Below are 26294 nucleotides of genomic sequence, written 5' to 3'. Positions count from 1 at the left end.
CTCATCTGAATTGGCAAGTGTTAGTATTGTGCCTTGTCTAAACCCGGCAAGGCTACCACTGCTCCTCTCTATATAAAATAGTCTAAGCCTCCATTTCTCCTTCCAAAGTGCATAACTTCACACTTTTCCACATTGTATTCCATCTGCCACTTCTTTGCCCACTCTCCTAGCCTGTCCAAGTCCTCCTGTAGCCCGCCTGCTTCCTCAATACTACCTGTCCCTCTACAGATATTTGTATCATCTGCAAACTTAGCAACAGTGCCTTCAGTTCCTTATTCCAGATCAGTCATGTATATTGTGAAATGTTGTGGTCCCAGCACCAACCCCTGAGGCACACCACTAGTCACCGGCTGCCATCTGAAAAAGACCCCTTTTATCCCCAGTCTCTGATATCTTCCAGTCAGCCAATAAACCATTACAAGGGGACATAAATTTAAGTTGAATGGCGGAAGATATAGGGGGGATGCCAGAGGTAGGTTCTTTACCCAGAGAGTAGTGGGGGCATGGAATGCACTGCCTGTGGAAGTAGTTGAGTCGGAAACATTAGGGACCGTCAAGCGGCTATTGGATAAATACATAGATTATGGTAGAATGATGGGGTGTAGATGAATTTGTTCTTAATCTAGGACAAAAGTTCGGCACAACATCGTTATTTTCTGCCCCACATCCTGACTACTGCTAGGGGGCCTGTACATAACTCTTAACAGGATCTTTTTACTTTTGTGATTCCTCAATTCTACCCACAGAGATTCTATGCCTTCTGATCCTATATCACTCCTTGCTAATGATTAAATCCATTCCTTACTAACACTGCAACCCCACCCCCTTTGCCAATCTGCCTGTCCTTTCGCTAGGACACATATCCTTGGATATTAAGATCCAAGCCCTGATCCGCTTGCAGCTACGTCTCTGTGATACCCACAACATCGTACCGGCCAATTTCAATAGAGTCTGTTATTAAAGATGAAATCGCGGAGTACTTGGAAGTGCATGATAAAATAGCATTGAGTCAGCACGGCTTTGTCAAGGGGAGGTCATGTCTGACAAATCTGTTTGAGTTCTTTGAGGAAGTAACAAGGAAGTTGGACAAAGGAGAACCAGTGGACGTGATTTATTTAGATTTCCAGAAGACCCTTGACAAGGTGCTGCATAGGCGCCTGTTAAATAAGTTAAGAGCCCATGGTATTAAGGGTATGATCCAGGCATGGATAGAACGTAGAACATAGAAAATACAGCACAGAACAGGCCCTTCAGCCCACGATGTTGTTCTCACTAATCCTCGCCACTTTGTATGCTTTTTCTTTTGCTTTTATGCTGTCCTTAACTTCCCTCGTCATTCATGGATGTTTTCTCCTCCTTGGGGTGAATTTCTGTTATGCCTCCCAAATAACCCCAAAATCTCCTGCCATTGTTGTTCCACTGCCTTCCCTGCTAGGCTCCTTTTCCAATAAACTCTGGCCCGCCCCTCCCTCATGTCTTTGTAGTTACCCTTATTTAATTGCTATACCATTACATCTGACTGCAGCTTCTCCCTCTCAAACTCCCTCTCATATTGTGATCACTGCTCCCCAAGGTTTCCTTCACCTTAAGTTCCCTAATCAAGTCTGCCTCAGTACACATCACCAAATCCAGAATTGCCTGTTCCCTAATAGGTTCTGTCACAAGTTGTTCCAAAAAAAATCTCTTAGACATTCCACAAATTCCTTTTCTTTGGATCCACTGCCAATCTGATTTTCCCAGTCCACCTGCACATTGAAGCCCCCCATGATTATTGTAATATTGCCTTTTGTATATGCCTTTTCTATTGCTTGATTTATTTTCTGCCCCACATCCTGACTACTGCTAGGGGGCCTGTACATAACTCTTATCAGGATCTTTTTACTTTTGTGATTCCTCAATTCTACCCACAGAGATTCTATGCCTTCTGATCCTATATCACTCCTTGCTAATGATTAAATTCATTCCTTACTAGCACTGCAACCCCACCCCCTTTGCCAATCTGCCTGTCCTTTCGATAGGACATATATCCTTGGATATTAAGATCCAAGCCCTGATCCACTTGCAGCTACGTCTCTGTGATGCCCACAACATCGTACCGGCCAATTTCAATGTGCACAACATTTACCTTGTTCCGTATACTGCGCGCATTTAGGTACAACACCTTCAATCCTGCATTGGCAACCTCCCTTCTCCCACTTGTCACCTTTTTTGCTCTGCCTGAGCGTGATGTTGTTCTCTCATTTTGGTTCTCTATTTCCCCTTCAGTTATTACACCTTCGAAGCTCACATTCTGGTTCCCACCCCCCTGCCATAGTAGTTTAAATCCTCCCAAGTGACTCTCACAGACCTCCCAGCCAGGATATTATCTGCCCCGGAAGAGATCCCAATGGTCCAGACATCTGAAACCCTCCCTCCTACACCACCAGTTTAGCCACATGTTTAGCTGCACTATTCTCCTACTTCTAGCCTCACGTGGCATAGGGAGTAATACTGAGATCACAACCCTCGAGGGCCTGCCTTTTAGCTTTCTGCCTAACTTCCCGAACTCCTTCTGCAGGACCTCATCACTCTTCCTTGCCTATGTCATTAGTACCTATGTGTACTGCAACCTCTGACTGTTCACCCTCCCCCTTCAGGATGTCCTGTGTTTGTTCAGAGACATCCTTGACCCTGGCACCAGGGAGGCAACATACCATCCTGGAGTGTCTTTCACATCCACAGAAGCGCCTGGTAAGTCTGCAACTGAGACTCCGAGCTTTTGATCAGCACCTCATATGTCAACTAGGCATTTTACTGCCCTCCAAACAAAACACTAAACTCAATAAATTTCAGATTATAGGGCAGAATTCCCCCTACCCATCTTAGTGGGTTTTTCTGGAGATGGCTGCCATCGGCCACCAGTGGGATCTTCCAGAGCCACCGAAATCGACAGTGATTTTCATTCCTCACCCTTGACCTGCGGCGGCAGTAGACTTCAGCAATACCAGAAGATCCCGTTAACAGGAAGGGCTAGAGAATTCAGCCCATAATCTCTGCCTCCATTTTTGCTTTTGGTGCTTGAACAGATTCTGCTCTTCACATTTACACCTCCTCTACACACATCTTTATAGCTAAAGGAATAGAGTATAATAGTCGCGATGAGTTGCTGCAACTGCACAAGGCATTGGTGAAACTACATCTGGAGTATTGTATACTTTTTTAGTCCCCTTATTTGAGAAAGATATAGTTGGACGCAGTTCAAAGGAGGTTCACTAGTTTGATCCCAGAGATGAGGGCCTTATGAAGAGATTGAGCAGTTTAGGCTTATACTTTCTCGAGTTTAGAAGAATAAGAGGAGGTCTAATTGAGTATATAAGATGATAAAGATACTGACAAAACAGATGTAAAGAGGATGGTTCCTTTTGTAGGGCAATCTAGAATGAGAGGTCATAGTTTCAGGATAAGGGATAGCAGATTTAAACTAGAGATGTGGCAAAATTACTTCTCTCAAAGGGTGAGTCTGTGGAATTCACTACCCTAGAGTGCAGTGGATGCCAGGACATTGAGTAAATTAAAGAAAGAGTTAGACAGGTTTTCAATTAGTAATGAGTTGAAGGTTTATGCAGAATGAGCAGAAAAGTGAATTTGAGGCCGAGATGAGATCAACCATGATCGTCTTGTGTGGTGATCTACCACTGTATATATGTGTGTGCTTGCATTAGGGAATGTATGACAGTACCTGTATTACAGGTTTTCCGCCCACAGAGAGCAGTATAAATATTCATAAGTTTTCCTGAGATGCCATTCTACAGCTGCAGCCGAAGGAATAGCATCTCACTGTAATAAAGCCTCTCTTGTACCAAACCGTTTCCGCCTGTACGTTGTCCCCAACCTCTGTGCGACACTTTTACTGGTCCTGAACTTCCAATGTATCCTCCAGAGCCTCATCCTCAAATTCGGCGGACCCCTACCTCCCCTCACTGTTTGCGGCCTCACAACCTTCAAGGTTGACCCTCCCTCCCTCTTTGCCAATCTGACTGCAGATGGCAAGCCCGTCGCCACCAGGAGCAGACGGTACAGCACCCAGGACAAGACCTTCATCAGGTCCGAATGTCCAGCGGCTGCTTCGGGAGGGTATTATCGAGGCCAGCAACAGTCCCTGGAGAGCCCAGGTGGTGGTGGTTAAAACTGGGGAGAAACACAGGATGGTCATGGACTATAGCCAGACCATCAACCGGTACACGCAGCTCGACGCGTATCCTCTCCCTCGCATATCTGATATGGTCAATCAGATTGCACAGTACCGAGTCTTCTCAACAATTGACCTGAAATCCGCCTACCACCAGCTCCCCATCTGTAAATCGGACCGTCCCTACACTGACTTCGAGGCGGACGGTCGACTGTATCAATTTCTTAGGGTTCCCTTCGGCGTCACTAACGGGTCTCGGTATTTCAGCGAGAAATGGAACGAAAGGTCGACCGGTACGGACTGCGGGCCACGTTTCCGTACTTAGACAATTTCACCATCTGCGGCCACGACCAGCAGGACCATGATACCAACCTTGCTAACTTTCTCCACACTGCATCTCTCCTCAACCTCACTTATAACAAGAAGTGCGTGTTCAGCACAGACCGCTCAGCTATCCTCGGCTACGTAGTCCAAAATGGACTACTGGGGCCCGACCCCAACCGCATGCACCCCCTCATGGAGCTTCCCCTCCCCCACTGCCCCAAGGCTCTCAAACGATGCCTGGGGTTCTTTTCTTACTACGCCCAGTGGGTCCCACAATATGCGGACAAGGCCCGCCCGCTGATCCAGTCCACACAATCTCCCCTCACAGTCGAGACACAACAGGCCTTCGCTCATATTCGCTCAGACATAACCAAGGCGGCGGATGCACGCAGTAGACGAGACACTGCCCTTCCAAGTAGAGAGCGACGCTTCAGATGTCGCCCTTGCCGCCACTCTAAACCAGGCAGGCAGACCCGTGGCATTCTTTTCCCGCACCCTGCATGCCTCCGAAATCCGACAATCCTCTGTTGAGACGGAGGCCCAGGCAATCGTCGAAGCGGTGTGGCATTGGAGGCATTACCTGGCCGACAGGAGGTTCACACTCCTCACTGACCAACGGTTAGTAGCCTTCATGTTTAACAACAAGCAGCGGGGCAAGATCAAAAACGACAAAATCTTGCGGTGGAGAATCAAGCTCTCCACCTATAATTACGAGATCTTGTATCGCCCCAGTAAGCTCAACGAACCCCCAGAAGCCCTCTCCCGAGGTACATGTGCAAGCGCACAAGTGAACCAGCCCCGTGCCTTGCCCTCGAGCCTTTGCCATCCGGGGGTCACTCGGTTGAACCATCTGGTCAAAGCCCGCAATCTTCCCTACTCCGTCAAGGAAGTACGGACAGTCACCAGAGACTGCCAGGTCTGCGCGGAGTGCAAGCCGCACTTCTACCGGCCAGGCCGGCCCGACTTAGCTCGCAGCTCCACAGCCAGTCCTTCTTCGTAGGCATGTCAGGCTCCACATGCAGACCCTCTGGTGGACAAGGTACGCCTGCTCCACGCGAACCCCCAATATGCCTACGTGGAGTTCCCAGACGGCTGCCAGGATACAGTCTCGCTCAGGGACCTGGCTCCCTCGGGTGCCAATCCCATGCCCACACTCCTCCCTACCCACGCGCCACCCTCCTTTTCCCTGGCGCCCCTGACTTCAGCCCCACCAGGTCCATCCCTCGTTCCACTGCCCACATTAGAGGACATGGAAGATTTTGGCTCGCTCCCGGAGTCATCCCGCCACTGGCCAGCACCAACACCACCGGCACCTATGCCGTCGACGCCGACACCACCTGTGCAGACGTTGCCACCACTGCTGCGTCGCTCACAACGGAACGTCCGATCGTCGGTCCGAATCAACCTGTGACGGGCACCGGGTTGCCCGATGGACACTTGGTTCCTTCCCCCCCCCCCCCCCCCCCCCTCTGTAAATAGATCACGTTTATGTATTATAGTTTCACGTTACCCCCCGCCGGACTCATTTTTTACAGGGGGTGAATATGGTGATCTACCACTGTATATATGTGTGCTTGCATTTGGGGATGTATGACAGTACCTGTATTACAGCTTTTCCGGTAAGCCCCTGCCGGCTAGCTCCGCCCACAGGGAGCAGTATAAATATTCCTAAGTTTCCCTGAGATGCCATTCTACAGCTGCAGCCAAAGGAATAGCATCTCACTGTAATAAAGCCTCTCTTGTACCAAATCGAGTCTTTGTGTGCAATTGTTAGCGCCACATCTTGAATGTTGGAGGGGGCTCAAGGTGCTGAGTTACCTACTCCTGCTGTTATGTTGTTATGTTTATTTCATATCCAATTACCACCTTTTTTTTCTTTAGTGGTTTAACCTCGCTTGCTTTCCACCCTATCACAAACGTACCCAGCTCTCCGCCTCCCCACCCCTCAACAAACTCTTTACTTGCTTATCTGCAGGGTATTCCCAGAAATTGCTGTTTTTATAAAAGTATAGTATTGGTTTATATTTTTGCTCAGTAAAAGACCACAACTTGTACCTGATTGCTGTTCTGTTGGCTCGACATCAGGACCTTTACGAAGACCATGAAAAGGACGCAAGTCATAGCACTCATTCAGTAGGTCGACATTCACTTCACTGCACACACTTATGAACCCCACTGCAGTATTGTTTACCTGCATAATATATGAAAGTAACACATTTTCATAACAACTTCTTTTGCAGCTATGAACAAAGAAACTTCCGGCAGAAAATGTTCATGGTTTGGGAATTTGACGTCAGGACCAAATGGAGCGGGGGTGGGGGGGGGGGCAGTGCTGCAAGCAAAATGTTGCCAAGGTCGCAAGGCTGCCATAGTTGGGGCCTTGGTGCAAATCGGCTGCCCATGTCATGCAGCACAAATTCAGCCCTTTATTATGGCTATTTACTAATTTATTTATCATTGTAAAGAGCAGTCGGCACCCTCCATTTTTGCATACCATTGCTAATTTCATTCGGGCCTTTTATTTGACTGCCATGTATGCAGCCCTTATTTCAATATGTGTATGTTTACCAGTGGGAATGCAACACATTATACAGAGTAAATATTTTATTTCCTGGTCCAGTATACATTTCCCCCACATAAAGATCAGTCTATGGCTGCAGGCATCTGTCCAGTGTGTATTGGTCTATTGAAACACGTACAGCAAGGGCCAGAATTTGTTTTTCAACTCAATGAAATGCAGTTGCAAAATATCCCAACAGTAACTGTGATAGTGTGAGGACAAGGAGTGGGAATGACCACCATAATGACGCAGAACTTAAATTTCAGATATATCACATTTCTGTTGTGGATCTGATACATGTAAGTGGATTACAGCTGCCCAGGTTCGTGCCGTCCCTCAGCAGACCAATCTAAATTGTGAGTTCTGCCAGGCTATCAGGCATGATGAATTCCTTCTCAATTGACATCCATAGATTGAGCCCAGTGGGACTGCACGGTGGCATAGTGGTTAGCAATGCTGCCGTACAGCACCAGGGACCTAGATTGAATTCCATCCTTTGGATGACCGTCTGTGTGGAGTTTGCACTTTCTCCATGTGTCTGCGTGGGTTACGTCTGGGTGCTTGGGTTTCCTCCCAAAATCCAAAAGATTAGGTGCAGGCTAGGTAGTTTGGAGATGCTAAAATTGCCCCTTGGTGTTCAGGGATGTGCAGTTAGGTGGGGTTACGGGGATATGGCAGGGGAGTGGGCTTTGTTAGGGTGCTTTTTCAGAGGGTTGGTGCAGACTCAATGGGCCGAATGGTCTCCTTATACACTGTAGGAATTCTAGGTCTTAGAACTTTCCAACTTGGCGAGATCTTCCAGGCACACCAATAGCGTACCCCTCCTGCCCCCCTCCGCGGGTTTCCCGGCAGCGAGGGTTTCATTCAACGGAAAAGCCCGTTGACAATGGTGGGACCAGAAGATCCCATCTCCGACAGATGGCATGCCGCCACCGTGAAACATGCGGCGGATTACACGGAAAATCCAACTGTCAGTCTTTCAAGCAGGGGGGTATGGGATGGTAAACAAAGGAAGGGATTGTGGCTGTTTTTTTGCATTTAACAGAGGGACGCTAATGTCAACTGTAGCATCAAAAATGTTATACTCAGCTTTGACCAGCTAATCTAGCACACACTCTGGCATTCTGGTTTGTTTGGCTCAATGTCACACCTCATAAAGCACTTGGCATAAGGCATGTCTAAAAAGGCATATATATTGTTAAAACAAAAAATTACATGTTATTTATTGCTCTTTATAAATTGGCATATTTCTTGCCAGAAATTTGTGTCTTTAGAAATCATAACCAAACTACATTTGACTAGTTTCGACTGATTTCCTACTTAAGTCCAAATCAACGGCGGATTCTCCGTTCCCGAGGCTAAGCGTTGACACTAGGGCAGGTTTCGCGGACTTCCACAACAGCTAAACCGATGCCCCACCTGGACCGATTCAGCGGCCGTGGAGGTGCTAGCACCATTGCCACATGGAACACAATCGATTCCAATGAGAAATGGTACGGGATTCACTCGGGAGGCTGACAAGCTGAAGCTGCATTTACACTATTCACTCCCACCACACGCTCATCCGGCCAACAAGATGGAATTGGTGTGCTGGAGGGGAATGGGACAACTCATCGCCGCTGACTCATCGCCAGCCCAACTCATCGCCAGCCCAACTCATCGCCAGCCCAACTCATCGCCAGCCCAACTCATCGCCAGCCCAAAATAATAATAAAAACAAAAACGCCTCTTCATACATAACAAGTAATTACCGACTAACTAGATCCACGAATAACTCAATTACCAACACACCTATTTGTCAACAAATAAATCTGTTCCTCCACATAACAAGTAATTACCGACTAACTAGATCCACAAATTACCGTTTCTAGGAACTTCAATTTTAAATTCTTCCAATTTTAAACCCTTCACAATGGAGCAAGTTTTAAGTCAGCGAGGCAAAGAGAAGTTTTCTCATAATGGATATTTGTTCATTTTTGATAAATTCAGTAAAACCGAAGGCGATTTGATGTTTTGGCGATGTGAACAGCTGAGCAGATGCAAAGCAAGAATTGACACAAGATTTGGAAACGTAGTGAAATTCATAAAAGCAGCAAACAGAAGACTACAAATGGAATTAGGGATGGAACATCCTACAATATGGAAATTCATTAATGCACTCAGAAAAGTGCAAAAAGGACGAGACTGTTATTTGGAATTGCTTATAGCTGGCAGTGCACCACCAGCAAAATTAAAAAGATACCTAGATACTGATAACCGCATTCTTAGGATAGTCCAAAATTTTAATGAAAGGATTCCTATTGAATATTTACGTGGTATTTCTCATAACATAAAATAAGTCTTTTCACCTCCATTAATTTTTGAGACTTTGATTTTGAATAAAGATGTTTTTAATATCCACCGAATTTTATTGAGCACTCCATGAATTTCAATTTTTAGTTGCGCTGGCGATGAGTTGGGCTGGCGATGAGTTGGGCTGGCGATGAGTCGGCGGCGATGAGTTGTCCTAGACCCTGCTGGAGGATGCCCATCCCACTGATGGGTTTGCTGGGGCCAGAGGTCAACTCGGGAGGTGGCTTGGCAGGGGGACATCCATAAAACCTGTGGCCCTACGTTCACAGTGGCCAGTCAGCGGCGTGCGCAGCTGCATGGCTGCCTGGCACGCCATGGCAATGGTGTTCCATGCCCATCTACCCCGACCCTACAGCCCACCTGCTGGCCACCCCTGCTACATACCCCAGCCCTGGCAGAAGCCTCCTCGGCCAGTGGCACAACTGTCATCAATCATGGCGATGTTGGACACTTTCTGTACCCCCCTCTCTCCCTCAGCAGCCACGATTCATGATTTTTAAAAGTACAAGTGAACCTCACCATTGAGAATTCGCCCCAGTGGAGGCGGAGCATCGTGGACACCCCAGAGAATACCGGGTCGGGCCCAATAATGATATGCCAACCGTGTTTACTGTACATGCAGAGTGAAACAGATTGACGCCACTGTCAAGGCCCCAGAGAATTGCAATTTGGCATGAAACTGGCACCTGCCACGATTTTGATGTCAAAACCGATTCTCCACCCATTCGCATTTCCCGATTCCGAAGTCGACTGATGGAGAATCCAAGCCCAAATTTTTCAAATTGTCAGCTGATTCAAGTATCAATTCTGGAAGGTCCAACACTATAACCACAGTGGATGCGATTCTTCAGAAAGATTTCTAAGTTTGGTAGCGAGCGGGAACTGCCGCGAGCTTCCCAGTGCTCGATCCAGCGAGGCCGGCAAAACTATTCAAAGTTAATTGGTCCACTTAATGAGGCCCCACGGGCTTCTCGCCGCAAATGAAGGCTCGCCAGCCAATTCACTGGCACCTCACTTGCCAGCCCCCCACTGACACGTGGCGGCACAGTAGTACAGTGTTAGCACTATTGCTTCACAGATCCAGAGTCCCAGGTTCGATTCCCGGCTTGGGTCACTGTCTGTACGGAGTCTGCACGTTCTCCCTGTGTCTGCTTGGGTTTACTCTGGGTGCTCCAGTTTCCTCCCACTGTCCAAAGATGTGCAGTTTAGGTGGATTGGCCATGCTAAATTGCCCTTAGTGTCCAAAAAGGTTCGGTGGAGTTACTCGGTTATAGGGATAGGATGTAGGTGTGGGCCCAAGTTGAGGTGCTCTTTCCAAGGGCCAGTGCGGCTCGATGGGGGAATGGCCTCCTTGTGCACTGTCAATTCTGTAAACAAAGTTGAGCAACACTAAAGCAGCACTTGCTCAGCCAACCGCAGTCAGCTCGCAACAATGGCGCCCAGGGGACTGGTCCCAAGATTTGGCGATTCAGGTCTCGGGAGGCTCCTAGATGCAGCGGAGACCAGGGTGAAAGCCCTGTTCCTCCAAAGGTCCCAGAGGGTCAGCCAAAGGGCAGCCAGTGCCGCCTGGGACGAGGTGGTGGCATCTGTGAGCTCCGGGAGTGTGACCAGGAGGACTGGACTTCAGTGCCAAAAAAAAGGCCAACAACCTACACCGGCAGGACAAGTGAGTCGACACCATCGTCCCCCGCACCCGCTCCGCCAAGACCTTCTCGTCCCCACGCGAGAATTCCCCCAACTCTCCATGCGACCCCCCCCCCCCCCCCCCCCCCCGCCCCCCAACCCTCCCTCCACCGCCCCCCCTCTCTCTTCAAACCCCCCAACCCTTCCGTCCCCCCACGGTCCAACATCACCACCAGCACCACTGAACCACATGTGTGGCTAACTATACCCCTGTGTCTCCTCAGGAACAGCTCTCCCACAATCACTGGGAGATGGCCCAGACAGGCGGTGGGGTGCCGGACGCAAGGATCATCACCACCTTCAAGGAGCGTGCCTTGGAGGTGACTGGTGTGGTCGAGGACAGGGCAGTCAGCAATGCGGATGCTGGCAGATGCCGCAGAGGTGAGGAACCACCAGGCCCCAGCTAAAGGACCTGTCAAACATGAGTTGTTATTGCCTTACTGATTGACCCATTCCTCCCACTGACCACATGTCCATTCTCCCACAGGTCCTCCAGCCGATGCCGCCGGCCCATTCTGTGTGACCCCTCTCCAGCCTCCCAGGGGAACACATCAGAGGAGAACTCTGAGGAAGACATGATCGAGGTGTCACAGCTGTCATCCCCACTTTCCACCAGCGCAGATACACACCTTGGTGGGAAATGTTAGTGGTCAGGCTTCTGGGGCACAATCTGGTGAACATGACACAGCTGTTTATGCAGGAACCCCCAGGCGAAACTGCAGTCGGAGGTCTGCTGGATCCTAGGACCCAGCTGGGTCCCAGGCTGATGCTCAGCCTGTGGAAGAGGCTTTCTCAAAACTGATGGAAACGATAGGGAGCTGGGACATTCTGAGGGAGATCTCAATGATGCTCCAGCAGACCCATAGCTGATTGGAGGAGCCCCAGAGGCTACAGGCAAAGCAGATGTTGCCGGCAATGCGTGGCTCCAAGGCCAACATGGAGAGCCTGGTGTACAACGTCATTAGTGGAGGCGTTGCGCTATCGGTGACGGCCATGTCTGAGGGTCTCGGCAGTATGTCTGCCTCAATGGGGGATGTCATTCAGTACGAGGCTGACCCTGATGGCGTTCTACGAGATATGTTCCGTACTCAGTTGGGAATGGCCGAGGCATTGTGGAACTTGTCCCAGGCGCAGGTTGGCATTCCCGATAATCTGCAGAGCATGTCCCAGTCACTGAGGAGCATTGCTGAGTGCCTCGACACGATGGTGAGGACCATTGGGAACCGTCAGGGCTGGCAGAGCCAGTTGATGCATGGGCAGCTGGGGCTTGAACCAGCTGCCCTTCCGTCCCAAGGTGAACCCCAGGGCCCTATGATTACCAAGTGGGTGGAGGGGCTGAGTGCCAACCCGGACCTGTCCCATGGAGTGACGATGGTGGTGACCAGCTCACCAAATCCCAGACTCTCTACTCCGGACACCCGCTCATAAAGTCACCTGGAACGGGTGCTGGTCCCTGTGGCACTCACCCATCCTCCGCCCATATACATGCAAAGGTGGCTACTCACCTCCTTCGCACCCCACAGAGGTTCTTCTCCCAAGTTCGTTTTTAAAAAGGAGTACTAATCGGCGCCAGTGTGACCACTTGCTAATGAGGCCAATGAATGATGGGCGGCCATTGGATAATGGGTAGCCCCTGTTAACTGTATGGAAATGGGTCTTAAGTGGTGATAATTGGTTTATCTTGTGTGAAGTGCTCACTTAACCACGATTGCCAATTCCCTCTCAGTAAAGCCTCAGGTGCACAGTTGGCAAGCCTTGGCAGTCGTTTAGGGTTATGGGTGATCAGTGGGGAAGACGGGCAGGGACAAGGGTTGTCCCCAGAACGGGTACACACAATCCAGAATTTGGCATAGTGGTGCTGCAAGCGATTGCCCCCTGGTTGCCGCCCCCCCAACACTAGAGCACTAATCGGCGCCAGTGTGACCAGTTGCTGATGAGGCCAATGAATGACGGGAGGTCATTGGATAACGGGTGGCTCCTGTTAACTGTATGGAAATAAGGCTTAAGTGGTGATAATTGGTTTCTCGCCATGGCGAGATCCTGATTTTGCTTATGGGAGCAGGCCGGTTGCGTCGCAAACTGGCGTGGTTCTCATTTTTGGTCTCTCTCACTATTCACCGGTGTCGTTTTGCTTGAGCAAGAGCGCAACGAGCTGGAAAATTGTGTCCAGTAACTTTGAAACTTATCCTGTAATGAGGTGCCATTAATATATCGTATTCTTCATTTCTTTTTGTACAGTACCCTTTTTGAACATGCTATTTGTTTCTATCCCTTACTAACTTTAAGTAGCTTTAAAGTTCTTAATTTTATCTCTTTGAATTATTTGGCATTTACTTTTTTTTTCCACGTCCCCTATCAGTATTTCCATCAGTTGCATAATGCAAAGTGCTGCCATGTTACACATCCACAACGTTCTTTAAACAAATTGGAAATGTATTTATTAGCATGATAAAAGGGCAAAGCTAAACACAGACCTCAGAGACAGCAGCATGGGTTGTTTCATCTTGAGCTTCTATTAGTTCTGCCAGGAAGTATTCACCATAAATGTATCTCAGTGTGTCAGTCTGCTCATTGAAGATAGGGGTGACATCATCATGATCCTCTATCCTGGTGAGACAAGGATTTCAGTTCAGCAGTAATTCAATCACCATTACAAATGTTTTCCTAGTGTTTGCACCATAATGTTTAAATGCCACATATTGTTACAACGTAAACTATAAATTATGCCTGCGTTATGTACAAGCCGGACGAATTGCACTCAGGCAGAGCTGGGACCAATATCCTAGAAGGGGGCTTTTGGTAGTTCCAATTGGGAGGTTTTGAACTAGCATGGCAGGGGGATGGGAACCTAAGGGTAGGCTAAGATAGGACAGATTCAGATCAGGAAACAGGAGGTAGAACATTAGTTAGTGATGTAGTTAGCGACTCGGAAAGATACAAGAAACATAGACAAAATGTGTCCTTGACGGGGTTGAACTCTTCACACTTCAATGCAAGTATTATTATAAACAAAGCAGATGAGCTAAGGGCACAGATAGATACATGGCAGCAGGATGTTGTTGCTATCAAGGAAATCCGGCTAAAGGAGGGGCAAAATTGGGAGCTCAATATCCTTGGATATAGAGTTTCAGGCAGGATAGAGTGGGTGACAAAAAAGGAGGTGGGGTAGCATTATTGGTTAAAGAATCAATCACAGTTGTGAGAAGGGATTATATACTAAACGGGTTAACACATAAGGCTTTATGGGTTGAGTTTAGGAATAAAATGGGTCAGTCACACTACTAGGAGTATATTACAGATGCCCAGTGAGAAAGAAATAAAACAACATATATGCAGATAAATTTCTGCCTGTAGGAATAAGAGGGCAATAACAGTAGGAGATTTTAACTACTCCAATATCAACTTGGTTTCAAACAATATAAGGGGCATTGAGGGTTTAAAATTCATGTACTGTGATTAGGAATTTAACAAATATATATGTGACAAGCCCAACGCGAGGAGATGCAATTCTGCATTTAGTCTCGGGAAATAAAGATGGGCAAATGGGTGAAGTGACAATGGGTGACCATATCAGGGATAGTGATCATAATTCAGTTAGATTTAATATTATTATTGAAAAAGACAGAAATAAATTAGAAGTAAATGTTTTAAACCGGGGGGAGGGAAGGCAAATTTGACAAAACTGAGAAGTGATTTGGCTGAGGTGGACTAAAGGATAAATCATTGTAAAACCAGTGGGAAGCATTAATACGTGAGATCCATAGGGTTCAAAGCAGACATGTCCCCTCCAAAATTAAGAATGGTACTGCCAAATCTAGACCCCAATGGCTGTCTAGAAAAATATAGGGTAAGATTGAACAGGAAAAAAAGCTTATGATATATGCAAGGAACTCAACACTGCAGATAGCCGAGAGGAGTATAGAAAGTACAGTGATCAAGTAAAAAAGGAAATAAGGAAATCAAAGAAAGATCATGAAAAAATATTAGCAAGCAAGATTAAGGAAAATGCAAAAATGTTTTACCAGTATATAAAGAGCAAAAGGATAGTTAAGGAGAAGGTGGGACTTATCAGAGATGAAGAAGTGAACTTGGGTGAAGATGCAGAGGATGTGGGAAGAGATTTTAAAATGTTTGTCTCTGTATTCACAAAGGAAAGGGATGATGCAAATATAGTAATCAAGAGAAGCAGAGCGAAATATTGGATACTCATAATGAGAGAGGACGTATAAGACGAGTTGGAATCCTTGAAAGTGGATAAGTCAGGGCTGGATGGACTGTTTCCAGGGATGTTAAAGGAGATCAGGGAGGAAATATGATCTGAGGATTATTTTCCAATGTTCATTCATCACAATGGAGGTGTCAGAGGACTGGAGGAATACAAATGCAGTTCCGTTGTTTTAAAAGGGTACGAAGGAAAGGCCAAACGATTAAAGGCTGGTTCGTCTTATTTCAGTAGTGGACAAATTGTTAGAATCAATCAGATGAACGATCAGATAAACTAATGCTTAGAAAGGCATGGACTAGTCAGGGAGAGTCAGCATGCTTTGTTAAAGGAAAGTCATGCTGTACAAATCTGATTGAATTATTTGAGGAAATGGCAAGGAGGATGTATGAGGGTAGTGTAGTGAATGTTGTCTAGATGGATTATAGTAAGGCATTTGACAAAGTCCCACATGGCAGACTGGTCAAAATAGTAAAAGCTCATGGGATACAGGGTAATGTGTCAAATTGTATCCAAAGTTAGCTTAGTAACAGGAAAAACAGGGGAAAACAGTCAACGGCTGCCCTTGCGAATAGAAAATAGTTTCAAGTGGCTACCCACAGGCTGCTGTGTTGGGATCCCTACTGTTTGTTTTATATATTAATAATTTGGACTTGAACGTTGGAGGCACGATTGGGAAATTTGCAGACAGCACAAAAATTGGCTGTGTAATGGGTAGTGTAGAGGATAGTTGTAAGCTCCAAAATGATATAGATGGGTTGGCGGGTGGGCAGGAAAGTGGCAAATGGAATTCAGCTGGGTTAAGTGTGAGGTAATGTATTTAGGGAGGTCAAACAGTAAAAGGGAATACAGAATAAACGGGAATATACTGAGAGGGGTAGATAAAGTGAGATATCTCAGTGTGCAAGTGCACAAGTCTCTAAAGATAGCAGCATGGATAGACAAGGTTGCAAAGAAACATATGGAATGCTCGCTTTCATTGGCAGAAGTACAGAATACAAAAGTAGGAATATAATGATGGAACTGTATAAGACACTGGTGAGGCCACACTGGAGTAGTGTGTGCAGTCCTGGTCACCACAATACAGAAAGGACATAATTGCTTTGGAGAGAGCTAGAATGTTGCCAGGGCTGGAGAATTGTAGCTATGAAGAGAATTGGAGAAATTGGGGCTGTTTTCCTTGGAACAGAGAAGGCTACGGGATGACATTATTAAGGTGTACAAAATTGTGAGAGACAGAGATATAGGACGGGATTCTCCGACCCCCCGCCGGGTCGGAGAATCCCCGGGGGGGGCGGCGCGAATCCCGCCCCGCCACTCCGACGCTGGCTGCCATATTCTCCGGCGCCGGTTTTCGGGTGGGGGCGGGGATCATGCCACGCCAGTCGAGGGCCGTTGGCAGCGGCCCCCCCTGGCAATTTACCGGGCCCCGATGGGCCGAGCGGCCACCCGTTTGTGGCCAGTCCCGCCGGCATGGATTGGACGTGGTCCCACACGGCGGGACCTGGCAGGTAAATTGGCTGGTGCAGTCTTTGGAGGGGCGCGGGGGGATCCAACCCCGGGGAGAGCCCGTGATTGGGGCCCACCGATCTGCGGGTGGACCTATGCCGTGGGGGCACTTCTTCCTTCCACGCCGGCCCCTATAGGGTTCCGCCATGGACAGCGCGGAGAAGACACCCACCTGCGCATGCGCCAGAATACGCCGGTCGGTCTGTGCATGTGTGGAACCACGGCAGGGGTTCTGCACATGCGCTAACTCGCGCAGTCCCTTCGGTGCAGGCTGGCCTAGCCCCCGGAAGTGCGGAGAATTCCGCTACTTCCAGTCGGCCCGACAACGGAGTGGTTCGCACTGTTTTTGACGCTGGCGTCGGGCCATCGCGCCGATTCGGGAGACTCACGCCTATAGAATAGATTGGATGAAACTGTTTCATTTGGCAGAAAGTTCAAAAACCAGAGGTCATAGATTAAAGCTAAGTGGCAGAAGGATTAGCGGGGAGATGAGGAAAAAGCTTGTTACACAAAGGCTCTTACACATCTGTTAGGGTACACTGAGGGAGAATTCAGAATGTCCAATTCACCTAACAAGCACGTCTTTCAGGGCTCGTGGGAAGAAACCGGAGCACCTGGCTGAAACCCATGCAGACACAGGGAGAACGTGCAGTCTCCGCACAGACAGACTCCGCCTAGCTACCGCATCCCCAAACATCTCCACCAATAGCGGTGCTAGTCTGTCCGAAACCTTCTTATCAAAATTCCACCGGGAACACTCCAGCCCGGGTGCTTTACACATCTGCATTTTCCCTATCGCCGCCGAACCTTCTCAATCCCCATTGGCTACTCCAACGCTGCCTTAAACTCCTCTTCCACTGTGGGACACTCCAGCCCCTCCAAAAACCCCTTCATATCCGACTCATCCCCCAGGGGCTCAAATCTAAACAACCTCTTATAAAACACCACAAATGGCCTGTTCATCTGCTCCGGCACAGTCACCAGACCCCTCACTCTATTTCAGATCTGAACAATCTCCTACAGGCCGCCTGCCGGCAGAGCTGTCCCACCAGCAAACGACAGGCCTTCTCCAAGTGGTGGTGGTTAAAACTGGGGAGAAACACAGGATAGTCGTGGACTACAGCCAGACCATCAACCGGTACACGCAGCTCGACGCGTACATCCTCCCTCGCATATCCGATATGGTCAATCAGATTGCACAGTACCGGGTCTTCTCGCCAATTGACCTGAAGTCCGCTTACTACCAGCTCCCCATCCGTAAATCGGACCGTCCCTATACTGCCTTCGAGGCGGACGGTCGACTGCATCAATTGCTTAGGGTTCCCTTCGGCGTCACTAACGGGGTCTCGGTTTTTCAGCGAGAAATGGACTGAATGGTTGACTGGTACGGACTGCGGGCCACGTTTCCGTACTTAGACAATGTCACCATTTGCGGCCATGACCAGTAGGACACGACGCCAACCTTGCTAAATTTCTCCACACTGCATCTCTCCTCAACCTCACGTATAACAAGGAGAAGTGCGTGTTCCGCTCAAACCGCTTAGCCATCCACGGCTACGTAGTCCAGAACGGACTACTGGGGCCCGATCCCGACCGCATGCGCCCCCTCATGGAGCTTCCCCTCTCCTACTGCCCCAAGGCTCTCAAACGCTGCCTGGGGTTCTTTTCTTACTACGCCCAACGGGTCCCACAATACGCGGACAAGGCCCGCCCACTAATCCAGTCCATAAAATTTCCCCTCACGGCCGAGGCACAACAGGCCTTCGCTCGTATTCGCTCGGACATAGCCAAGGCCGGGATGCACGCAGTAGACGAGACACTGCCTTTCCAAGTAGAGAGCGACGCTTCAGATGTCGCCCTTGCCGCCACTCTAAACCAGGCAGGCAAACCCGTGGCATTCGTTTCCCGCACCCTCCATGCATCCGAAATTCGACATTCGTCTGTTAAAAAGGAGGCCCAGGCTCGTTGAAGCGGTGCAGCACTGGAGGCATTACCTGGCCGGCAGGAGATTCACTCTCCTCACTGACCAACAGCCAGTAGCCTTCATGTTTAACAACACGCAGCAGGGCAGGATCAAGAACGACAAAATCTTGCGGTGGAGAATCGAGCTCTCCACCTTTAACTACGAGATCTTGTATCGCCCCGGCAAGCTCAACGAGCCCCCAGATGCCCTCTCCCGAGATATATGTGCCAGCGCACAAGTGAACCAGCTCCGTGCCTTGCACGAGAGCCTTTGCCATCCGGGGGTCACTCGGTTGTACCATCTGGTCAAAGCCGGTAATCTGCCCTACTCCGTCGAGGAAGTACGGACAGTCACCAGAGACTGCCAGGTCTGTGCTGAGTGCAAGCCGCACTTCTACCGGCCAGACCGCGCGCGCCTGGTGAAAGCGTCCCGCCCCTTTGAAAGCCTCAGCGTGGATTTCAAAGAGCCCCTACCCTCCACTGACCGCAACACCTACATCCTTAGTGTGGTCGATGAATTCTCTAGGTTCCCCTTCGCCATCCCATGCCCGGATATGACGTCTGCCACCGTCATCAAGGCCCTTGATTCCATATTCGCTCTGTTCGGTTTCCCCGACTATATCCACAGCGACAGGGGATCCTCGTTCATGAGTGATGAGCTGCATCAGTTCCTGCTCAGCAGGGGTATCGCCTCCAGCAGGACGACCAGCTACAACCCACGGGGAAACGGGCAGGTAGAGAGGGAGAACGGGACGGTGTGGAGGGCCGTCCAGCTGGCCCTACGGTCCAGGAGTCTCCCAGCTGCTCGCTGGCAGGAGGTCCTCCCCGACGCGCTCCATTCCATTCGGTCACTGCTGTGCACCGCAACTAACAATACACCCCACAAGCGTGTTTTTGCCTTCCCTAGGAAGTCTACATCCGGGGTGTCGCTCCAGACTTGGCTCGCTGCTCCAGGGCAAGTCCTTCTTCGTAGGCATGTCAGGCACCACAAGGCAGACCCTCTGGTGGACAAGGTACGCCTGCTCCACGCGAACCCCCAATATGCCTACGTGGAGTTCCCCGACAGCCGCCAGGATACAGTCTCGCTCAGGGACCTGGCTCCCGCGGGTGCCGATCCCATGCCCACACCCCTCCCTACCCACGCTCCACCCTCCTTTGTCCCGGCGCCCGCAAATTCAGCCCCTCCGGGTCCATCCCTCGTTCCCCTGCCCACACTAGAGGACATGGAAGACTTCGGCTCGCTCCCGGAGTCATCCCACCACTGGCCAGCACCAACACCGCCAGCACCTATGCCGTTGTCACCGACACCGCCTGTGCAGACGTCGCCACCATTGCTGCGTCGCTCGCAACTGAACGTCCGACCGCCGGTCCGACTCAACCTGTAACGGGCACAGGGTTTCCCGATGGACTCTTGATTCCTTCCCCCCCCCCCCCCCCCCCCCCCCCCGTAATTATATCACTATTATGTATTATAGTTTCACGTCACCCCCGCCGGACTCATTTTTTTACAGGGAGCGAATGTGGTGATCTCTACCACTGTATATATGTGTGTGCTTGCATTAGGGGATGTATGACAGTACCTGTATTACAAGTTTGCTGGTAAGCCCCTGCCGGCTAGCTCCGCCCCCAGGGAGCCGTATAAATATGCATGAGTTTCCCTGAGATGCCATTCTAAAGCTGCAGCCAGAGGAATAGCATCTCACTGTAATAAAGCCTCTCTTGTACCTCATCGAGTCTTTCGTGTGCAATTGTTAGCACCACAGACGGGTCTATAAGTTGAGTCGGTCCGGTGCTCGAATCGTTCGCTGGGATCGGCGGAGCACTGAGGTTGCAGCCGCTTCGGATGGCTGTGTGCTGATGTCCGGTGGGAATCTGAGGGTGGACTCCGGGGGTGTTTCGTTCCGAGCTTCGATCCTGACCGGTGTGATGGGTGTAAGGGGGCGCAGGAAACCTGTAGGCAAGGGGGCGCAGGGCGTGGGGGGTCGGGTGGGGTGTGGTGTGAGAGGTACCTCGCCGGTAGTGGTGGTGGTGAACCCTGCAGGCGCCAGGTCCCGGAAGGAAACGGTGTCCTGCCGCCGACTGGGTGTTCGATAAATGCGTAGTGGGGGTTTGAATGTAGCAGTAGGGCCCTCTCTACCAGCGGGTCTGTTTTATGTGTCCGGACGTGCTTCCGGAGGAGAACAGGGCCCGGTGGCCTCAACCAGGATGGAAGCGAGGCCCCCGTGGTAGTGCCCCTAGGAGAAACAAACAATCGCTCGTGAGGAGTCTGATTAGTGGCCGTACACAGGAGGGGCCTAATTGCATGGAGCGCGTCAGTGAGGACCTCCTGCCAGTGGGAGGTCGGGAGATTCCTGGACCGTAGGGTCAGTCGGACCACCACACAGGCTTGATTCTGATGTCCATGGTGTTGGAAAATCTCACTGTAATAAATTGTGGCGCTAACAATTGCACACGAAAGACTCGATGAGGTACAAGAGAGGCTTTATTACAGTGAGATGCTATTCCTCTGGCTGCAGCTGTAGAATGGCATCTCAGGGAAACTCATGCATATTTATACGGCTCCCTCGGGCAGAGCTAGCTGGCAGGGGCTTACCAGCAAACCTGTAATACAGGTACTGTCATACATCCCCTAATGCAAGCACACACATATATACAGTGGTAGAGATCACCACACCATCACCCCCACCGGACTTGATTTTTTAACAGGGGGTGAATGTGGTGAATATATAATTCACACTACGTGTCACTGTGTCCCTGTGGGCTCCATCTGTGAGCCGTTGCGCGGCTCTGCCCACAGGGGCAGATGAGGAGCATGTACAGGGCTCCACCCTTGGCTCCGCCCATGGCTCCTCCCACAACTGGAAGTATAAAGTGCTGCAGTCTTGCAAGCCTGCCCTCAGTTCATCTGGTCGCAGGCAGGCTCAGTTGTAAGTCGATTAAAGCCACTGTTTACTTCTACTCGTGTCTTGAGTGAATTGATGGTCGCATCAGCTGATACAACCGAAGATCTGTTATTGATGGAACCAGTGAAGCAAGAAGTGGTCCCAATCTTGGAAAAACTGGCCTCGAAGGCATGCGGTGACCGTTACAAGTCCTTGAAATGGCTCCGGTAATTTACCCCCAAGCAGTTGACGACATTGATATCGAATGGGAGGTCGTAGATGAAGATACTGATTACAGCAACGTGGAGATTGCAATAGTAGGCAACTCTGACACTGACTCTGAGCACAAGCTAATGGTTATCTCGTTATGCAGCTCCACAGGCCACTTGCAAATTTGCGAGTTTGATCAAGAAGACCCAGTGCCTGGATCAGCTCAGCCAGAAAGTATAGTCATCTCCAGTGATGAAGAGCAAGTCACTGATGCTCCAGCATGCCAAGAAGTGGTGAAACTGACGACCCCCAGTTCCATCCTTCAGGCCGGCAGTAGAAGCCGAGGTGATCCAGCATGTCGATGAAGCCGCAGAAGTGGACGTGGTTACACCACCCAGAAATGACGCGATGCCTAAACCTCTGCAAACATCTCAACACACAACGACAACCAGCGCCACGTCAGAGGCTGCTGCAAAATAAACAACGAAAATCAAGAGACACAACAAAATAAGAGGAAATAAGATAAGACTGGGAGAACTTCATCCCACCAACCAACCAGCAACAAAAACAGTCGCAAGTCGCAAGCAACATCATGTAAGAAAGCAGAAGAGATAGCAACTGGTAACACAAGTATGGCAGTCTTGGACACAGACCTTTCAAAAGCACAGGGCGAAGCACAAGACAAGCAAGATGCCGACAAATCTCCCCCAATCCCCAACTTTCACCTGCATACCAGAATCAGCAATATTTCTACTCGTCCCCAGCAATGTAAGGGAATTGTCCAATACTTTGGTATCCAGGTTTCTAACTAGGCCTGGACCCAGCAATGGGGCCCACATGCACTCTTATGGAGTTTGGTATGACTCATTTCTTAAACTGTTGTCTGCCACACACAGCTCAACTCACTAGCCAAGGCATGGATTAGGAATTCCAAATTTAGATAGTTTCACCCAAGGCCCTGCCCTAAATAAGCATTTGCCTTGAAAGGGCTGTGAATTCCATAGAATGTTTGTGCAGATTCGCATATAATGCCCAGGAGGCTACAGTACAATTTTAAAAAAAGATGCATAGTGGGTGGAAAGATAAACAGATATATGCAGTGAAATAGCTTGTGAATTCGGTACTGTATTGTCAAAGATGGGTATGACACAGGCAAAGGCAGGATCATAAAATACAAAACTAAAATTATTTGTCTCAAGCAAATCTTCCTCCAACCCATGTTGAGTATCATGATTCGGCCTTTAACTGAACTATGTGGTTAACATAAATTCATCTCTATTCTTTAGGATAATATTTAGTGCCCTCTGCAGTTCAATGTTGGAATAATCACAATAAGAACCCATTCTGAACAGCATGCAACACAACAGTTTTTACATACGAATATAAAACAACATTCTGCTTACAAATCCTCTCCCTTCTCCCCCCATTCACTCAATTGCACCCCTCCCACCCCCCCCTCATCCCCATCCCCGCCGCCACCCAAGAACAGCAACACAAGACAAAGGGGACAAGGATAAAAAACATTTTCATTCTCTCTCACATTACTGGAACCTAAGTAATAACCTGAAAATCCAGAGTAAACTCAATCAAACCTACGTACCACCTCCCAACCCTCTATCGTTCCCGGTGCAGTAATGCTAGGAGACATCTTTTCCCCAAGCACCATGCAATCCAATTGTACAGTGGCTTCATAAAATATATATGTAGATATTAACTTTTATAGAATGGTGTTTGTGTACACTTTCACAAAATATACTTGCACATAAGCCGGAATGTACATTTTCAAAAGTTCAATAAAATTATTTTTGAAAATATTTCCAGACTGTATGTGGCAGAACCATTACAATGTGGAAAGGAATGAAGATTAGTTGTATCAAAAAAACAGTTAACAGCTCAATGTAGCAAATGGAAGTAGAGCTTAGAGACTAACCATAGTGTTCAGCAACTGCAACTACCAGGCAAACAAGTACTCACTGTTGGAAATAAAATGAAATGGCCATCAAATCCTGAGATGGAACAATATTCAAGGGTGGAAGACCCTTTGGTCAAACACTAAAAGGTTCTGACATGAGTGAGATTTTGCATTGTGCTGTTAAGAAAGGCTGGGAGAGAAAAAGATGTCAGGCAAAAACAACAAAATAGTAAAAATAATAGCAAGTAGAATGCTTTTTGAATGCTGTTGACGTCCAAATGATTTACCAGAAAAGCACCGATAGAAAAGATACTGGAAGTGTAATGCTTTATATGGTATGCAGGGACCTCAAGAAAAATCGTAATGCTTTGAGTAAATCAGACTGTAGGTCAAAACTAGAAAAAAGAACTTCTTCAAAATCCTATAAATTATCAGGCAGACTAAAGAAAGTAATCTACTCACTTTAGGAAGAACAACGTTTTGTGGACGAATTATTCAGATCACTATGAATAAAGTGATCAAACTCACATTGGGCTTGATACAATCAGTGATTTCTGGTAGGTAGCTCATAGTAAACCTTCTAAGAGGCTGGAACGGCGTGCATCGCTCCAGTGCCGTGCTAGGCCTCTGTGGGGGCCAGAATCGGTAGTTCCCGTGCCCGTTTCGCGCCGTCATGAAATGCGATGGTGTTCACGACGGCGCGAACACTCTGTCTCCATGTCGGAGAATCGCACCCATGGACTTTCACCAAGGACAGTGAATCCTTGGAGAGTACTGTACTGGTGATTTGTTGAAAATCACTTTTGGTGCTGGTTTGAATAAGTAGTGTAATGTGCTATTTTGATGGCTAAAGTTAACTTTGTCTTACTGGGAGCTGGATGGAGGGGGGTTGGTTTCTGGGGTTGTTTTTTTTCTGTTGTTTGTTTACTGGGGAATGTGATGCTTTGAATATGTTTGTCCAAGTGGGGGCAGAGGGGAGAGAACAATGGGGAGACAGATTATTTGGTGCCATGGGTGGGAGCTATCAAGTCAGCCTAGTCAGCCGACTCACGGAAGCACAGTGGGGGGCGAGCAGGTGTTAATCTGGAACTTTATGACTTCCGGTTGTGGCTATGCGGAGCTAAGCCGCACGTTCGGCAGCTCCCGCCAGGAACGGACTTTTGGGCTCTTTTTAGGGCCCCCAGCGGTACTTGTTCGACGGTTCCCGACGTGGGAAGGAGTCAGCAGCATTTCCCCAGCGGTATATGGCCTGGACCAGGAGTGGGGCGAGCAAGATAGCGGTGGCAGCGCCAAAGCAAAAGCGAGGGAAGAAGCATAAGATGGCGGCCGGCGGAGACCAGGAGGCATAGATGCAGTGGGCGCAGGAGCTGCAGGAGACTTTCCAGCGCTGCTTTCGGGAGCACAAAGCGGAGCTGCAAGAGCCGTTGAAGGCTTCCATCGACAAGCTGCTGGAGACTCAGACAGCCCAGGGGGTGGCAATCCGGGGGATCCGACAGCAGGCCTCTGAAAGAGAGGATAAGGCCTCAGCCCTCGCGGTAAAGGTGGAGATGCATGAGGCGCTCCATAAAAAGTGGCAGGAGCGGTTTGAGGAGATGGAGAACCAGTCGAGGCGGAAAACTTTGCGGATCCTGGGCCTTTCGGAGGGGTCAGACGTGGTCGTCCTGCTGAATTCGCTGATGGGAGCTGGGTCCTTCCAGGGGCCCCTGGAGCTGGAAGGGGGCCACAGAATACTGGCAAGAAGGCCCAAACCGAATGAGCCGCCACGGGCGGTGCTGGTGCGGTTCCACCGGTTCGCTGACCAGGAGTGTGCGCTCTGGGGCGAAATTCTCTGACCCCCAGCAGGGTCGGAGAATTGCCCGGGGCCGCCATAAATCCCGCCCCCGCCGTGGCAGAAATTCTCCGCCACCCGGGAATTGGCGGGGGCGGGAAACGCGCCGCATCGAGCGGTGAGCCCCCTGCGGCGATTCTCTGGCCTGCGATGGGCCGAAGTCCCGCCGCTGGGAGGCCTCTCCCGCCGCCGAGGTTTGAACCACCTCTGGTGGCGGTGGAATTGGCAGCGCGAGCGGGCCCCCGGGGTCCTGGGGGGGGCGCAGGGTGATCGGACCCTGGGGGGTGCCCCCACGGTGGCCAGGCCCACGATCGGGGCCCACCGATCGGCAGGCGGGCCAGTGCCGTGGGGGCACTCTTTCCCTTCCGCCACCGCTACGGCCTCCACCATGGCGGACGCGGAAGAGAATCACCCAGCGCGCATGCGCCGGTGGTGATGTCAGCGGCAGCTGCCGCTGACATCACCACCGGCACATGTGCGAACCGGCGAAGGCCTTTCGGCCAGCCCCGGCACCGGGCGTCAAAGGCCGCTGGTGCCAGTTTTGGCGCCAGTCGGCATGGTGCCAACCGCTCCGGCGCGGGCCTAGCCCTTCAATGTGAGGGCTTGGCCCCCAAAGGTCCGGAGAATTCCGCACCTTTGGGGAGGCCCGACGCAGGAGTGGTTGGCGCCACTCCGCTACGCC

At 49.7% G+C, this 26294-nt stretch overlaps 1 protein-coding gene across 3 annotated transcripts in view; it reads right to left on the bottom strand.

Annotated features, from left to right (window-relative positions):
* Positions 1–26294, bottom strand: part of cfap61 (cilia and flagella associated protein 61) — a 490576-nt gene that overhangs the window by 396367 nt on the left and 67915 nt on the right. For all 3 annotated transcript variants that reach the window (XM_038805956.1, XM_038805965.1, XM_038805971.1), the window contains exons 7-8: positions 13562–13694; positions 6548–6683 (exon numbers count right to left, since the gene is read on the bottom strand). In XM_038805956.1, the coding sequence (XP_038661884.1) occupies positions 6548–6683; positions 13562–13694 (269 nt within the window). The remainder of the gene's footprint in view (positions 1–6547; positions 6684–13561; positions 13695–26294) is intronic.

This window comes from Scyliorhinus canicula, chromosome 1 (genome assembly GCF_902713615.1).
Source record: "Scyliorhinus canicula chromosome 1, sScyCan1.1, whole genome shotgun sequence".
Lineage (NCBI taxonomy): Eukaryota > Metazoa > Chordata > Chondrichthyes > Carcharhiniformes > Scyliorhinidae > Scyliorhinus > Scyliorhinus canicula.
The sequence above is the reverse complement of the archived record's forward strand: the minus strand, read 5'-3'. Positions and strand labels throughout refer to the sequence as shown.